This window comes from Hyperolius riggenbachi, chromosome 6 (assembly GCF_040937935.1).
Source record: "Hyperolius riggenbachi isolate aHypRig1 chromosome 6, aHypRig1.pri, whole genome shotgun sequence".
Lineage (NCBI taxonomy): Eukaryota > Metazoa > Chordata > Amphibia > Anura > Hyperoliidae > Hyperolius > Hyperolius riggenbachi.
The window spans coordinates 369,848,065-369,865,382 of NC_090651.1; the positions used below are offsets into that span (position 1 = coordinate 369,848,065).

Sequence of the window (17,318 nt, forward strand, 5' to 3'; positions counted from 1 at the left end):
TCCGTAGAATCGGAAATGAGCATTCCCGGACATCCCTGCACAGTGTGTGGTCCGGAACGGAGAACTTTAAAATAAAAGTGCTGCTTCCTCTTTTCCTCCTCTGGGAGCTGTGGAAACCGCCGGAATGATCCAACGTGACTTCCACATCCCCGCCCAGGGGGAATTATATTTCATTCAGAAACCGTCTGCTTTTCATCTCCCCCGTGTGATAGTGGACTCCTCCGCAGGTCCATCGGGACCCGAAATTCCCAACAGGAATAATTTAATGAGTATAAATTGAATACTACCGTATTGGTGTCTATTATGATTTGTTATTTAGCTAAAAGGTATTTAAATATACTGTGCAATTATTTTAATATCTTAGATGATGGTCATTTCACAACAGTGGAACATAAAATAATTTCCAGAGCTCAAAACTGTATTAAATATAGTGACCTTTATTGATACAATTATCAGATATCCCCATGAGGACTATCATATACCACCCCCCTAAACACATTAATCAGGGCGCCCCTGATACACCAGGCACATTGCATCTGTATATCAACCAGATTGAACAGCATACACAACACTGCTTATACACTTGGTGTGTCTCCCCCACACCGAAAGTCTGGTTCAAGCTGATATCAGGTGCAGCCACTGTGGCATAACGCTCAGACCCGCATGGCTAGTGTTTGCAGGAATGTCTGGTTCAGCCTCCTCTCTGCCTACATGTTTCGCCCAATGACCGGGCTTTGTCAAGGCCACATGGGAAGTGTGTGGCAGTATCAGTATTAAGAGCATCCTGTATTAATGCTGCAGTGCTCTATTCTCTCTGGGAGATACCATGGTCATCAACAATTGTCTGGACTTTCCAGAACTTAATTTAGTTCCCCAGACTCTGTCACAAGTTGGAGGCTTCAATATAAGGCTCCAAAACAGGAGATTTTCACTGCTGAATGTTCAGCAGCTCATATGTAAAAAGTTAAAAGCTGAAAGCTATCTCTACAAAGCTTCACCTATGTTACATCATAATTCATTACATAATAGTATACTATCACCATATTTCTATTCTATTCACTAATGGCTAAAATATGAAGCAGAGCACAAAGTTCATATGCATTCACTGCATGTTCAAACTTTGCAAGGAAAATAATAATAATAAAAAAGTTATTTTTGTAAGTAAATCACATAGACACGGGTTCAGATCTTCCCAATCTTGTTTCTTGAGCATTAGGGGCCCTCTGGAGCGGGAGATAGAGGTACTGCTTCACGACTCTGCGGACCACTTTGTCGTTTCCTGTTAAATAAATTGCACAAAAACATCAAAACACAGTAATAATAAACCCTAATGCAAAATAAAGACAAAACTAAAACCATGTTCTCATGAAAAAGTAAAATGTTTTTTGTTCTATGCCAGATATTGGTAAAAGCAGGAAAGTGTTGGCAGCAGGTTTGTGCACAGTGGCGTAGCTAAGGAGCTGTGGGCCCCGATGCACGTTTTACATTGCCCCCCCCCCCCCCCCCCCCCAAGGTCTCTATACATAGCAATGCATACGGCGCACCAAAACCTGCCAATGGCAACTAAAGTGTCAGAGGTGCAAGAAGGGGATGAGGAACAGTTTGGTAATGATTACCACAATTCAAAAAATCTATAGAAGAGATTATTACCAGCACAAGACCAATAGGGGACTAATAATGCAATTGAGGAAGGGCCCTTTGGGGCCCCTCTGGCCCAAGGGCCCCGATGCGGTTGCAACCTCTGCACCCCCATATTGCTCTGCCCCTGTTTGTGCACTGGTTGTGGTGTGCGTGTTGCATACATGATTCTTTTGAGAATCATGTTTTTATTCTGGTTCAGTCAGACAGCCAGGGCCGGTTTAAGCAACAATGGGGCCCCAGGGCAAAACAAACCTGGGGGGCCCCCCAACAGATACTCCGGAACAAAAATCAGCATTAGGGGACCTTTTTTGCAGCTGGTATAGTCAGGGTGTGAAGCCCCAATCGGTCGGAGCTCCACATTCTGGCTATCACAGCCTGCATGGGGGACAAGGGGTTAAAAAGTTTCAGGAGGAGGGGACCCCACATAATTTTTAAAAAAAAAAAATTACCACACTTTAAACATAAAAAATTTTTTTTGGGAAAATAGGAAAAAATGCCAGGGATCTTCATACCGCCATATTGCGGCTGTATAGCGATCCCTGGCCAAAGCGCTGCAGCTGCGTATGGACCCCCTGGAAACCCCGTCAGGAAATATATTGCTCTTTCTTTTGATGCATGTAAAATTACACTACCGTTAGGTTTGCTGCTAAAACTGACATTTACCGCATTTAAAAGTATACCTTTTTCTTTCGAAACTTTAAAATCGATTGTCTCAAAAACTATAAGGTCTTTTTGAAAAAAAATGTTTTCCTCTTGTAGCCACTGGGGGCCCCTACAAGCTCTGGGGCCCTGGGACAATTGCCCCCTTTGCCTCTATGGTAGCGCCGGCCCTGCAGACAGCTCATTATGGTATTAGAATTGCCGTTGTGCAGGCAAACCGTGTTACCGTTGAGCTGCATGAAGATTGGTCCACAGGTATTTGCTTACATGGAAAATTCCTCAAATGCCATCGAAACACACGGCAGGTATTAGTCAAGCTTGTGTGACCGCCTGTCAGTCGCTTTGTTTGGCTCAATGCGAGCATGTATGCTGCTGTCAGGAAATGATCTCACATGGTATTATTATTTTGTATTTATATATATCGTGCAACATCTTCCACAGTGCTGTACATTGTCATCGTGTTTTATATTGTCTTGTCACTTAATGAGAAACTCCAGTGACAATAACGTAATGAAAAACATTGCTTAATTTTTACAATAATGATGTATAAATGATTTAGTCAGTGTTTGCACATTGGAAAATCTTTCCTCTCCCTGATTTACATTCTGACATTTATCACATGGTGACATTTTTACTGCTGTCAGGTGATGTCAGTGGGAGGAGATGCTGCTTGCTTTTTTGGCAATTGGAAACAACTGTTCTTTCCCACAATGCAATAAGGCTCCCAAATTGTGATGTCAGCACCATGGTCCTGACATCACACTGTGGGAGGGGTTTCACCACAATATCAGCCATACAGCGCCCCCTGATAATCCGTTTGTGAAAAGGAATAGATTTCTCCTGGGAAAGGGGGTATCAGCTACTGATTGGGATGAAGTTCAATTCTTGGTTATGGTTCCTCTTTAACTTTCCCTCAGAGGGGCTCACAATTTAATCCCCTACCACAGTCATTTGTCTATATCATGTAGTGTATGTATTGTAGTCTAGAGCCAATTTAGGGGGAAGTCAATTAATGTAGTATGTTTTTGGATGTGGGAGGAAACCAGAGTGCCCAGAGGAAACCCATACAGACACAGGCAGAACATACAACCTCTGTGCAGATAGTGCCCTGGATAAGATTTGATCTGGGCACCCAGCACTGCTAGACGAGAGGGCTACCAACGACACCACCATGCTGCCTACTTTGTTGCTCTTTTTCAGCTAAATGAGCTAAATACAGCTGCATGTTTCTCTGACAGTTCAAGTGTCCACATCAGCAGGGATGTGAGAAAGCTCAGGTGATCGCCAACAATCAGCAAAGCGCAGAAAAGCGCCTTGGCTGAAATTTATATCTTTTGCAGGTCTGACTAGCTGAAGGGTTTACTTTAACACAGGGTTAAAGTAAACCGGAGATTGGTAAAGTTTTATACATACTTCTGGCTTCCTCCAGCCCCCTACAGGCTGATCGGCCCCTCGCCATCTTCCAATGCCACCTGGATCCTCCGCTAGGTGGCCCGGTAATTTCGCAAGTTGGAGTGTACTGCACATGCGGCCTGTCTGTGCTTGCCCCATCGCGTTTCTGTTGCCGGGAGGATTCTGCGCCTGCACAGTACTACTGCACAGGAGCAGAACTCTCCCAGCCATGCGAACTTGATAGGGTAGCGTGCGCGGCCGGACTGCGAAATTATTGGGCCGTCTAGAAGAGGATTCTAGCAGCGAAGGACAGTGAGGGACCAATCGTCCTAAAGGTGGCCACATACCATACAATTTTTAAAATATCTGTTCAATTCAAGAATTGCAATCAATTTTTTGTAACATTTCAAAAATCTGACCAATGTACAACACACACATTACATTTTTCCCCAGTTATGATAAAAATGATTGGAAACGCTGAGAAAATTGCTAGGGTCTGTATATTAATAAATTGACAATCTAACACACACCTTACAATGTTTAGAAAACTTGAAGAAAAAAATCCAGCATTCCGGATCGATAAAAACTTGAAAAAAACGGGAAATCCGATCTGATTTTTCAGTCGAATTAAAAAAAACTTTCGATTTTTCCAGGAGATCATAATTCTCATAATGCAGTTTTCCACACTCCGCAACCCAATAGCTATAGCTGTGCATGGTACAGAAATTCCTAAACTGACGCAGCGCTTTATGGAAATCGGCCCTATCTTCATGCATGATAGAAGTAGTATGCAAACTGTGTTTTTCCACATTCTCGTTTGCCACATATCTGATGTACGTCAGTGGCATTGCATTTGTGATGCATTTTAATGGTAATTTTCACACGCAATTTCTCTGCAGAAAACGTACACTTTTTTTCTGACACGTAGAATGCATAGTCAATGGAAATTTTGAGTACATGGGCGGCTCCACCTACCAACTGCCACAGCTGAGATGGCAATCTGGCTGAGTTACTAAACCAAGGGCTTGATTCACAAAAGAGTGCTAACTCTTAGCACGGCCGGTTTCGCGCGAATTTTCGCATTGCGTGCGATCGCGAATTTTCGTGTGAAACGATAACTTTTTCACGCGCAATCGCGAATTTTTGCGCGAAAATGATATCGATTTCGTGCGATAATTTGCATTTGCGCGCGAAACCATTATCGTTTTGCGCGAAAATTCGCGATCGCGCGCAATGCGAAAATTCGCGCGAAAACGGCCGTGCTAAGAGTTAGCACTCTTTTGTGAATCAAGCCCCAAGTATGAAGTTATCATCTTTTCAGCGTAGAATAAAACATTTTTTTCTCACCTCTCAGCCAGAAATTTCATGAAATGCTGTGAGCCAATTGTTGCTGCAATTCCAATCAGAAAAGTGAAGAAACCAATCAGAGCACAGCCCCAGATGGGAACGCCATCTTTCCCAAGTGAAGGATCTTCGGGCCTTTTGGAGATTTCACCTGGAGAAGGCGGCGGGGAAGTCGGTAACCGCAAGTTAGAAGGTGTGGGGCGATCCTGATTCTCTGATTGCGGTCGGAAGTGTTGCACAGCTAAATTAGGGTCTTTGAATGAACCTGCAAAACATGGATGACTCTATTTTATTAACAGAAAGGTACATTTTGGTTCAAAAATTGTTTACAGTGGAACTAATATAAAAATGTATTGAGTTTTATGATTAATTTGTGGTTGTATGAAGGCATTAAAGTTATTTTAAAGAACACTATCTATTAACATGTTTATTTTCAATTGAGATAGGAATAGTTTGGGAAGTGCTGTTAAGTACGGGTGCATACATTTGACTGATTATCTCTTTGTTTACTGTTATCAAATTCCTGTCACACATCAGTGATGGCCAAAATCTGACAGACTACATCATGGGGGGGGGGGGGGGGGTGTTTCCTTACACTGCATCTGTTAACCCTGTGTGTGAAAGAAAGCTGTCAGCAGCTGTGCCTGTGTCTCTGACTCAGCTGTCTGTAGAAAGCAGAGGATATGTAACTTATGTGCAACAGAAACATTTGTAATAGTATGTGATACTTGATACCAAAGGCATTTCATATAACTCTGCTTCAATATTACACTGTTCTTAGCATGTCAGACTGCAGAGATTCAGCTATGCAAATGCACGTTTGTGTCCAAAGCTAGTGTCCATAGCTGCTTTTCCCTCCAGCATGGCGCCCTCCTCCCCACCCACAGCTGGACAACAGAAACAGATCCGTTTTTGTGTCCAAAGCTGCCTGCGTAGAGGGGGATCCGTTTTACTATTGATTTTCACTACCCCTCCGTGTATCCGTGGTTCTGCGCCTGCGCAGTACAGACCGGCGGACGTCCGATGACGTCAGCGCGCCGGCGTGGGACGCAGAAGTGTCGGGCCTTGGAGTGCAGAAGAGCCCGACCTGGCAGCCGGCCTGGCCAGGTCGGGTTGGCCACCGGAGACCACCGGGAGCCTGCGGAGCGGCGGCGAGGGCACCTCCTGCCTGCCACGGGCTGAAGGAAGCCCCAGGTAAGTGGAAATTGATTTTTATTTTTTAGCCACCCTCCCTGAACCTTCCCTTTAAGCTAGCCAATAAATAATATCATCCTGGTTCAAAACTTCTTGTTATTACACTGAGTGGTGTGGGATCGGAATAGGATTCTTTCTCCTTTTTTTGTATTTATTCATTTTCATTATTCACGATTCAGAAACACTGTTGCTTGCAAATCTTTGCCATAGTCATTTTCACATCGAAAATGCTATTTTTCGATTTTGAGAAAATGTTCGTAAATCCTTCTCTTAACTTGAAAAGTGTGAAAATGCAGAAAAACAATATTTTTTAGGGCAAAAATTTTTACGACGAAAAGGCGCAAAATCTATTTTTTTCTATATTTTATTTTGCTACAAAACCTAATCCTGACGCTCCCAAACTAAAATCAACACCACCAAATGTCAGATGCTGACTGCCCTCCAACACAGGGCTGGGCCGAGGCAGAGGCGAGAGAGGCTCCAGCCTCAGGGCGCAGTGTAGAAGGGGGCACACAACTCACTCAGTTACCATTCCCCTATTGTGTTTGAAGCAGAGAGAAATACGGAATGGGGATACATGGCAGTGACTGTAAGCCAGATAACTAGAGATTAAGGTGTTGGGGGTCCTGGGGCGCCTCTTAGTCTAATAGCAATCACTGTGTGACGGCTAGGCGGGGGGGAGGGATGGAGGGGCGCACTTTGGTGTCTCAGCCTTGAGTGCTGTATTGCACCATTCCTCTATCAATGCCTGTTACCTTTATTGATCCCTGTGATGGTCTTCATGTGCCCGTTCTCCAGGAAAAACATATCAGCTTTCAGCTTAGTGAGGAGGAGGAGACAGGTGCTGTTAATTATGGTGGTCCTTGATTGGTCTCCACAAGGTTTGGTCTCCTCACTGCAATCGGATGCTGGAATTTCACAGAGAGGCTCCTTGCCTTTGGTTACAGCCAGTTGCACATTGCAGAGCTCGTCGTTTGTGAAGAAACCATACGCCTGCCAAGGTTCAGATGGGGGTGTCACTAAAGAACCTGAAAAAAGGGAATACATTGAGAGTTCATTTTAAAGAGCACCTATAAAAAAAATCCTTTCTTTGGACATTACTTTGTTAAAATGGAGCTCTACTGAGATTAAACCACACACACACACTTCCATCCACCTCACCACCACTGTTACTGATATGTCATTTTATATGTGGGGTACTTTTTGCTGCATTTCATATGTGGCGAGATGCTCAATATCTTGCAAACAATTCTGGCTTGCATGTAAGTTTAATGAAAATTGTATGCAGCTTGGCAGTGGGCCAATCAGATCCGCTTTCTGAATTTTTTTTGGCCCAATTCCAAGTTGCATAGAATTTGGGAATGATAAATTATTTGGATCTCAATGACGATCTCCAGCTACCACTAGCATTGGCCACATGCAACCAAAAATTTGTCTAAAATACATTTTTATTTAAATTTACATTTCTTCATTTATTTTTAAATTTAAATCTGTTCCACTCACATTTCTGTGTACAAACTAGAGGGGCACTTTAAATAAAATAGATGTATCGGATATATTCTAAAGGAATTCTTCTCACCAATTGTCATGGAGGAGCATGTTACCGGGTCAGTCATTGGTTTGTACATCTCTGCATTGGCTAGTCATGATCATGTGATCTTCTCTTTCTGCGTAAGCGGGAATGAGAAGCCAATGAGAGCGATGGTCACATGATCGCAACCAGCCAACCACAGCTCTCCAGTTTCACAGTGAATTCTCCTCAAGTACAAATTCTCTATGGACAATTGATCATAACGTCAGGTCAAACACATTCATATTTCTTGGTCTACTTACACTGTGTGCCACCAATAAGGAAGAAGAAAGCAACGAGACCCAAACTTGCATAAGACAACAAGGATTTACCTGCAGGGGAAGAATGGATATACGTTTTCTAGTGAACTAGTAATGTATAAACAACTCATGATTAAAATAATAAAAAAAAAAAAAACCTGAAGCGAAACATGCACAAGAAAAGGAGACAAAGTTTTATGTAGACTTCTTTTAGTGTTCCAGATGCTTCATCACACTTTGGGCCTTATTCAACTCACTTTTTCTCCTAACTTTTCTCCTAGGTGATATTTTACCTGTTATCAATAAGCCACTAGAGGTGGCCTGAACTGTTCGCTGGCAGTTCCCGGCAAATTTCCGCTGTTCACATTCTCCACGAACTGCGAACATATGGCGTGTTTGACCCGCCCCTATACATCATCATAGAGCCAAGTTTGACTCCTTACCTCACAGTCAGCAGACACATGGCAGCCAATCAGCTAGCACCCCTTCCTGGACTCCCCACCCCCCTATCAAAAAGCAGTTGTGGTGGCCATGTTGGATTCATTCTCTGCTGGCTGCTGACTGTTATAGTGAGAGCAGGGTCAGACCTGCTGTAGGTAGGGAAAGCATTAGTTAGGCCTGTGTTCTTGTTCCCCACTTGCTGTGAAAGCACCCCAAACAGGCCTATTGAGGGCTAGCACATCAGTCTCGTGTTTTTTTTTTTTGTGTGACACCCCACAGCCCACTGACACCCAGAGCTGTGTGCACACTACTGCTGTTGCCTCATTAAGTTGCAGGCACAGAACCACTCCAGTGCATTATTATTTCCCTGTATTCTGATAATACTATTGCATCTCTGTGTGTGACACTCCACAGCCCACTGACACCCAGAGCTGTGCATAATGTGATCTCTGCCCTTTAGGGATTAAAACCCGACTTTGCGTCAACTCCGTAATTTTTGGTGGGACTTTTGGCATGGATCCCCCTCCTGCATGCCACAGTCCAGGTGTTAGACCCCTTGCAACAACTTTTCCATCATTTTTGTGGCCAAAATTAGATTTTAAAATTCGCCCGCCCATAAGTCTATAGCAGTTTGCCGGGTTCGCATATTCGCCAACATTTGCGGACGTTCGCTGTTCGCAAACGGAAAATTCTGTGTTCGCGACATCTCTATAGGCCACCAACAACCAAAAAAATGCTCTGCTATAGAAAAGGTACAACAAGTATGTGGAAAAGTACTATCAAAATTATTTAGAAAAAAAAAAGTTATTTTAAACAGAAGATGAAAAATTATCTTCAAGGAAAAAATGTAGTTGAAAAAGTGAATTGAATGTTTCTCCTAGGACAGTGCTGTCCAACTTCATGGGGAAGGGGTGTGTCCAGCACCAAATTTTTTCAAGCTGGAGTGTGCACAGCATCAATGTCCTGCCTTCAGGTGGCTGAACCAATCGAAAAAAAACAAAAACTAAAAGAGGGCCTGCCAGAGGAGGGGGCCGAACACAAAAATAGTCTGGGCAAGTGAGTGCAGCCTGGGCCACATATGCTGGACAGCCCTGTCCTAGAAGCTCATTTTTCAACTTCTTTTTAAAAAGATTTTTCAGCACTTTGCACTTGAAAAGTACTAAAAAGTAGGGGGAAAAGTACTGTAAATTATTTTGAGTATTTTCACTTTTTCTGGTGGTTTAAAAGGCAAGGGAGTTTTCTCCTAAGAGATCATTTTTCATCTTCTATTTAAAATACATTTCCAGCACTTTTCAACTAAAGAAATATCAAAAAGTAATTGAAAAAGAACTATCAAAATTATTTGGAGTATTTTCTTGCTTGCTGGAGGCATAAAGGCATTTTATTAAAACGTTTAAAATATCACCTAGGAGAGAATTAAAGCCTCATCTACACGGTAAAATTTTCCGTCAGATCCGGATCTATTAGACAGATCTATTAGATAATTTCCAACCGGTCCAATCGGATTGCATTAGATTTTGGGTACTTATCAAAGCAAAATCTATTGCAAAATTGATCTGAAACAATTTGGACATCTACACACGATGCAATTTCTTATTAGATCTATCTAATAAATCCGTCTATCTGATGGAAAATTGTATCGTGTAGATGAGGCTTAAAGAGAAAAAGTTAATTGCACATGGACCTTGCTGGGAAATCTCTTCCATTCATTGATAAAGTTTCTCTATAAAGGTGCCCATACATCTAGCAATGGACAGATTTGAGAGATCTGTCAACTGTCCATACACTGCAGGACGATTTCTGATCAATTTCACACCCAAATTTATCTGGAACCGACCTTGTAACACTGCATCTGCCGCCTTGCCGGCCTGACGCTGCCCCCCAATGTGCAATATGCACCCCCCTTCCCTGTGCCCAGTGCATTATACATTACCTGTCCTTGTCCGCCGCTGGCTTTGTCCCTGGTCCATACATGCGCCCCACGTGTGCGCCTATGTTACTCCGGTAACCACATTGGGCCCGTGTATGGACCAAGGACTGCGCCCGGACCCAGCGGTGGAGAAGTGGCGTACACAGCATATGAGAGAACTCGCCGCCGGGAGACTTGGGTGCAGAATACAGCCGATATACGGCTTATCCTGCTGCTGCACAAGTCCCGGCGGCGATAATTACTATTCCCCCTCCAGGTCCAAGTGGATGATGGGGAATGATGTACTTCGGGTTCCAGCTATTGCTGGCGTCCGAATTACAGTGTTTTAAAAGTAACTTCAGCTCGTTCTTCTGACGTCGCCGCAATATCTATTACGGTCTATGGCGGCGCCGGCTGCACCCAAATCTCAGCGTTGTTGGGACATATTGCAAATTGGGGGGGGGGGGAGGATTTCAACACATTTGTTGCTCGTCTTGATGTCGATTGCCACTCCCGATCGAGCAAGTCGGCCCGACATCTTGCAGCATGTTCGACAGATTCATGCAACCAATTTTGGCCCGAATTTGATCGCAACATCAGTTGGGCATGCACTTGGCAGCACCAATTTTCATCCGATTCAATTAAAATAATCAAATTTGGATGGTCGATTGGCTGCGAAGTCGCCTGATGAATGGTTGCCTTAAAGAGAAACTCAGACCAAGAATTGAACTTTATCCCAATCAGTAGCTGATACCCCCTTTTACATGAGAAATCTATTTCTTTTTTACAAACAGATCATCAGGGGGCGCTGTATGACTGATATTGTGGAGAAACCCCTCCCACAAGAAGCTCTGAGGACCGTGGTCCTGGTAGTTTCCTGTCTGTGAACCTTGTTGCATTGTGGGAAATAGCTGTTTACAGTTGTTTCCAACTGCCAAAAAAGCATGCAGCAGCTACATCACCTGCCAACAGTAAAAATGTCACCATGTAATAAATGTCAGAATGTAAATCAGGGATTTAAAAGATTTTACAATGGGCAAACACTGACTAAATCATTTATACATAATTATTGTAAAAATGGAGCACTTTTTTATTACATTATTTTCACTGGAGTTCCTCTTTAAGAGCGATAAAATGTCCCTTAGAACACAAACAGTGTCCTTTTAGGTTAACTTCTTATACATACGTCTTATCCATATACATAGCCATATACCTACACCAACACCAATATCTTGATAGATGACAACCCACATGCAAGAGTGGAGCATTTGTACACAATCACCAATAAGAGTTGTTGTTGAATTATAAGTGAATAAAAGAGTCTGATTGGACAACAGCTCTACTCTCGTATCCAGGGTTTTTGGCATCAATTATGTTAAAATAGTGTCATCATAAAGGGCCAGTATCGGAAACAGTTTGAAAGTTTACCGGTAAATGCATGTTTGCACATAATTAAAAGAATGTAATTTCTCCCAGAGTGAAATGCACTCTAAACGCCTTTTGTCCAATGTTGCAGTCGCTTACAAATAAATTGGACTAGTCCATCTCCTCAAGGGGGATTCTCAATATCTCCTTTGTATTTTACAAAAGCACTCCCTGGAAAAGATCTATACAAAAATGTTGGTCAGCCTGCCTACTCAGTTTCACACTATTTTGACAGTGAGCAAATGTCATTTATTAGGTGCTTTTGAAAAAAAAAAAAAAAGGAAATCCATGAGAATCCCCCATGAGGAGATGGACTAGTCTAGTGTTGTATCTGGCCCATATGGACTGTGAATTTGGCCCGCCGATGGATGTCCAGATTCCTCTACCTACTTCCCAGCAGAGTTGCCAGCAGCCGATAAGCAAAGGGGCAGAGAGTTAAGTCACCTAATCGCCACTTCCAGCGTCGGGTTTCCATGGTCACATCGGTGTCATGTGATATGCCGTCAGCATGCGTCAAACAGAACTCAAACAGAATATATATATATATATATATATATATATATATATATATATATATATATATATATATATACACACACACAAACAATTTAGTACCGCCATAACAAAGTCTCCTATTACAGAAAGAGAAGAGGGTGATGAGTTGAGGATTGGTAACAACATGAGATTACATAACATGTCATGCTTAAGATAATAACAGGCCAAGCACTGCATGCCAGCATTAGGACAGCTCACGGGAATCCAGCCAAGACAAATAGCTGCCAGAGTGAGGTTAGTGTTACACATCAAGCGGACCGGAAGCAAATCCAATCCCTAGACATGATTTATATCCACCCGCTGCCAGGAGCTTCCCAGTTATAGAGAGGATCTTCAGCTGTGGCCACAGGACTGCATGGGGAGAATCAGTAATTCCACTGCGGTCAACCAGAATATTGTATAATCCTCCATTACAAAAAGTGTGGCTAACCTTGTCACCAGCCCGAATCCACCCATACACAATTAGGTTAGTGAATCCAAGGCAATTTAAAGAAAAAATATATATATCAGGCATGGATATACATTTCAGGAGCCTATAGGCACAGATGTCCTGGCACCCCAGACTCCGCCCTCCATGAACCTACAAACCCCCACTGAATAGCAAGTGTGCTGACTGACCCAGCTGTCACCTCTCCCTTACTTCCTTTGCCCACCATAGGTAGCTATAGGTGTCCTTTAGCATTAGGCATCCAGCGGTACTCTCATAGGCACCTACACTCTATCTCCTATGCTATCAAGGCATTCTGTATTGACCTGAGGAAGCGGACCATAACCCATGAAATGCGTTGTCAGATTGCTTTTTTTTAATAAAAACTTTTTTCCGGTTGAACTGGTTTCTTTTGGAGTGGTAAGTGATTGCCTCTCTTTTTTTTATTATTTGTATCTATATTTGAAAACACTGAAATAGAACACCCATTGGGTGCCTCCATCCTACCCATTGTCTACTACGTGAAATTGTCTCCATCACATTTGAAAGTTTGCTACTTTAAGGATTTGCCTTCTTAAGTTTTGGGTTTACATGCACAGTTTGCACACTAACAACTAGAGGCCGTTTTCTCACATGTTTGGCCAAGATAGCTCATTTGAAGTTAGAACAGTGCACAACAGTAAACTTACCAAAGGTAATGGTTAAAAGTTGGCTTGAGGGAGCTTTTTGTTCACCATCCCTGCCAGGCTTTGGATGGCCCTTCTTATGTGCTCTGGTAGAACGTCTTCCCCTGTTCTTTCTGCGCCTCTTCTCAGTTCTCACCTCAGAAGCCTGACTCGGCTGGTTGTTTGTTTCTAAATCATTCAGCAGGTTTCCTTTCTCAGTTTTGCTTTCCTCCACATCCTGTGAGCCGGTACTGAATCCCACGTCACTCTCGCACAGCTGTATTTCTGTCTGTGTCTGTATGCTCACTTTCTCTACTTTCTCTACTGAAATTAGACTTCCGAAAGCCCCGCTGGAAGTGGTGGACTCCTCTCTAGGAACTTGTGGTTCATCCTTCACTTTCCGTGTTCCCGTAACATCTTCCAAAATCTGTTCCTTCACTGTGTCCTCCTCAGTGTAGATATCTTGTGACATTGGAGAAGTTCCTTCATCCTTTTGGCTTTGCACCCTTTAACAAAACAAGTCTCAGTTATTTCAGAAACAATCTGCATTTCTTCCATTAATTACTGTATATATTTTTGAATACAAGTCAACCTTGTGTATAGTGCACTTGAAACAAAAAGAAAAACCGAGAGCCCAATATAGTGCAGTAAGTCTAACAATTGTTGGCGAAATAATTAACAGATGTGGATATACTCACAAACACGGGTTACCACATAGGCAACCACTTGAAATGCAGGTGGGGAGCATTAGAACCTGACCCCACTCAGGTTTAAGAAGTCGCTCTCTGTAGATAGAAAGAAGGGGGCAGTCCCCTCCACCCAAGGTGGACTATATACTGTGCAAATTTGGACAGAGGCGCCAGGCAGGTTAAAATGATCTAAAAACAACTGAAAAGGAGGAGTACAGATGGAATTACCTCCTGAAATGATGGACAATCGAGATTGTTCAAATCACAAATAACAATTTATTTTGGCACTCCGCAACGCGTTTCGCAGGTATAACCCGCCTCATCAGGCAAGGAGTGCAAGCTCAAAAAGGTCCAATAGTGGACAGAGGCGCATTGCCACTATTGGGCCTTTTTGAGCTTGCACTCCTTGCCTGATGAGGCGGGTTATACCTACGAAACGCGTTGTGGAGTGCCAAAATAAATTGTTATTTGTGATTGTTATCTCGATTGTCCATCATTTCAGGCGGTAAGTCCACCTGTATTCCTCCTTTTTAGTTGTCTTTAGATCATTTTAACCTGCCTGGCGCCTCTGTCCAAATTTGCACAACCTTGTGTATAGGTTGACTCCAATATTCAACCCTCTTAAACTGGAATTTATTTATTAACTCAAGTATAAGTCTACCCAGCAAAGTTAATGGTTGCATTTGGGGCTCAGGAGGGCTTAATGACTGCACTGCATACAGTATTGCAGCCATTGACCCCCCCTGTCCCTTACTGCAGTCAATACCTCCTCCAGGCCCCAAGTGTTGCAATGATTCACCCCCTTCCTGCAGCCCAGTATTTCCCCTGTACCACTTTCCTTGTTAATTGTTGTGGCCAGGACTTTCACACCTGTGTTTTCTTGGCATTACCTTTCCTCAGAGTATCACTTACCACTGGGTACAATGCTGCAAATGGGAATGTCCCTATTAGTACACACGTTACTCAGTGTGCTCAGTGTTGCCTGTGACTCGTGTATAAGTCGATCCCTATACTAAGACTAATACTTGAGTATATACATTATTTCACACATAATATATAGCATCTCTATATACCGGACAGTTCCAGGCAAACTTGGGCTGTTCACCAGTCACATTTAGTGCAATTTTTTTTTAAAACAATTTGTGTTCTCATTTAACATTAAAGTCAACGGCCGACGACTTTAACAGTCAATAGCAAAGCCCCCGTACCTGCTAGAAACACCAAATTTGAAGGGTATGTTAAGGAAGACAGTGAGAACAAAAGGAAGAGAATTTTTCAAAAAGACCTTGTAGTTCCAGAGAAAATCGATTTTTAAGTTAATGTGCTGAGTGTGGGAAATGTGTTAATGGCTGCCAACTTCAGCAGTTAATAGCAAAGCTGCCGTACCTGCTAGAGACAGCAAATTTGCAGGGTATGTTAAGGAGGTCAGTGGGAACAAGAGGAAGATAATTTTTCAAAAAGACCTTATAGTTTTGGAGGAAATCGATTTTAAAGTTACGATAGGAAAAAAAGTATATGTTTAAATGTGGTAAATGGCTTATGATGTATCAACCTAATGGTAGTGTACATTTACATTTATCAAAAGAAAGAGCAGGGAATTTCATGATGGGGTTTCCAGGCCGGTCTGCTACATCACTAACAATATAGTGTGCAAGCATGCACATAGAAGGTGCTGTGTTTAAACGTACTGATGCAGTGTAGTACTCATGCAGCCTATAACTTTCACACTAACCCTTCACTACCAACACTTAACACTAACCCCGCTACCTACACTAACTGATAGCCAAAGTGGGGTTTGTCTACAAAATACTCAATACTGGGTATCTGGTTACTTACACTTACCTGCCTTTACCAATATCTGGACTTCAGCTAAATGGTAAATTGCTGCCATAACTGCAATTTTATGTTACAGTCTATGGCGAAACCCAAATGACCTGCTTTGAGCACTAGGCGTATACTAGACTTTGTGTGATACTCCTTCTCGTTATTGCCTGAGGAAGCATGAATATACCTTCGAAACGCGTTGCCTGTTAATTTGAGAGTATGTGAATAAATGTGTTCTGTTGAAAAATTGACAGCTTCACGTCTGCTTGGGGGAGGGGAGTCCACCACTACCTCCCTAACAATTTTAACAATTTTACCCTTTTGGCGCATCTGTTCACTTTCTGCATTACTAGTGTCCACCCCGGGTGGAGTGGTGATATACCCTCATTTCCTGATCTACAGAGAGCGACATCTTAGCCCTAAATGGGGACAGGCCTTAATCTTCCCACCTGCATTTACAGTGGTTACCTGAGCGGTAACGCTGGTTTGTGAGTATTATTACTTACGTTTAATTTTTCTCCAAAATCCAATACATACTACACTATATTGGGCTCTCGGTTTTCTTTCCTTTTGGATGCTGTAAGCTTGTGGTTCACAGGAAGTAAAATTTGTAGACCCCACTAGACCAGATAGGTGTATAACCATTGGGAAGCACAATTATAAAAATAAAGTTTGAAAGTGCAAAGCCAAAAATAATACCCATAATTTACACTACATGTATGTTGAGCTTTCAGGATTTAATAACTTCAATTTTGGGTTTCAGTTGAGCTGAAAAAAACAAACAAACAAACAAACAAAAGAATCTGATAGGCTACTTAGGCTAGTAAAGGGAATGTCCCCGTTTTGGATAAAATTCCACTGTTCCTCTTTTTTTTCTGAAATGCTCCTCTTTTAGGGTGGAAATATACGTAAATCTGTACACATAAATGTACAATTTATTGTTTTTACTCTGCTTAACATCACTTATTTGGAGAGAAATTTCAAGCTTCCCTTTTTTCTTTCTTTTTTTTTTCTTTTGTTTTTTCTTTCTTTTTTTTAAGCATTTGTTTGAGTTTACTAAAAAAAAATAAAAATAAAATCAGAAAAAAACAAAAAAGACTGTATAAATTAATGCACAATTTACCTGCTAAAGATTTTTAATCTGAGAGAGCCTAAGCGCCTTGAGTCCTGTGGGAGGAAAGCGCTATAGAAATGTTATTGTGTTGTATTATTGTATTGTAAACATACAATAAAAATATGTTTTCCTATTTTTCATTAGCCATACAGTTATCACGTTTGCTTTTGTGCACGAGTAATATTGTCTGTTTACAAACTACAAATTC

General features: G+C 42.3%; 1 protein-coding gene across 2 annotated transcripts in view; it reads right to left on the reverse strand.

Annotated features, from left to right (window-relative positions):
- Positions 1-490: 490 nt before the first annotated feature.
- The window catches only part of LOC137523053 (uncharacterized), a 35,310-nt gene continuing 18,482 nt past the window's right edge, over positions 491-17,318 (reverse strand). For both annotated transcript variants that reach the window (XM_068243246.1, XM_068243245.1), the window contains exons 4-8: positions 13,508-13,989; positions 8,065-8,133; positions 6,987-7,259; positions 5,041-5,302; positions 491-1,279 (exon numbers count right to left, since the gene is read on the reverse strand). In XM_068243246.1, the coding sequence (XP_068099347.1) occupies positions 1,213-1,279; positions 5,041-5,302; positions 6,987-7,259; positions 8,065-8,133; positions 13,508-13,989 (1,153 nt within the window). In that variant the 3' untranslated portion in view covers positions 491-1,212. The remainder of the gene's footprint in view (positions 1,280-5,040; positions 5,303-6,986; positions 7,260-8,064; positions 8,134-13,507; positions 13,990-17,318) is intronic.